The 882-nt window shown below is 60.7% G+C and overlaps 1 protein-coding gene across 1 annotated transcript in view; it reads left to right on the top strand.

The window, feature by feature from the left end:
• FOXN4 (forkhead box N4) overlaps window positions 1-882 on the top strand; it is a gene marked incomplete at its 3' end in the record, with an annotated part of 15,450 nt that overhangs the window by 13,223 nt on the left and 1,345 nt on the right. Inside the window, exon 8 of the mRNA XM_010138973.1 lies at window positions 1-256. Coding sequence (XP_010137275.1) covers window positions 1-256 — 256 coding nt within the window. The remainder of the gene's footprint in view (window positions 257-882) is intronic.

The raw sequence follows: 882 nt of genomic DNA, 5'->3' as shown, positions 1-882 counted from the left end.
CTGGGCTGCCATTCACAGGAGCATGGCTAACCCAGGGGGGGCTCGTGTCCGAGCCGCGGCGGGGGGAACGGCTCTTTGGCCAGGGGTGCGCCCCTCTTGGACGGAGCTGGCTGGCACAGGGCTCTCAGGCCCAGCCACAGCCGCCTCCTCCGGGCTGCTCGGCTGGAACACCCCGCACCCGGCACTGACCGGAGGCCCCGCGCTGTGCGACGGGGCGATACGCTGCAGCAGGAGGAGGTCGTGGACTGACGGCTGGGTTTGGGGGGGCTCAGTGCACATCAGCCCCCGGCTCCCACCCGGGTGGGTGCTGCCTTCCCCCGTGCTGACACTCCTCGCCCAGCCGAGGCCTCCCAGGGAGTTACGCTGCCTCCAGCGTTAGTACTTCTAGAGCGGCACATTTTAATGATGGGTTTTGCCAGCTCCTCTCGAAACTCCCCCTTTGCCAAGAATTTCTCACCCTTGTTTATAAAGACAAACGTTTTTGAAGCTTTTGGGAGCCCAATACTGGCAAAACCAACTGGAGGTTTTTGCTGCAAAATCCGTAACGTACAATTGATGGTCGATTACCTCCTCCTTTGCTCAAAACCACCAGCACCACTGAAACTGTCAGGAGTCTCTGGGACGAATCTCCCTCAAACTACGAGCAGGATTCAGAGTACCCCCATGAGCAGGAGACCTGCTGAGGCTGCTGCGGGCACGCTGCCCTCAGCGGGGGCTCAGCTGCTCTGGGAAAGCCACAGGGGATCATTTCTTTAGCTCTGTTAGGGGTGACCAGGGATGTCTTTCGAGGGGAGGGCAGCAGATGGCATTTCTTTGCTCTGCTTCCTGTGCCGCAGCTGGTACGGCAACGGGCACTGCCCGTTTGGCTTTGTGGCTGCACTC

The sequence above is a fragment of the Buceros rhinoceros genome, unplaced genomic scaffold, assembly GCF_000710305.1.
Source record: "Buceros rhinoceros silvestris isolate BGI_N320 unplaced genomic scaffold, ASM71030v1 scaffold18346, whole genome shotgun sequence".
Classification (NCBI taxonomy): Eukaryota; Metazoa; Chordata; class Aves; order Bucerotiformes; family Bucerotidae; genus Buceros; species Buceros rhinoceros.
The sequence above is the reverse complement of the archived record's forward strand: the minus strand, read 5'-3'. Positions and strand labels throughout refer to the sequence as shown.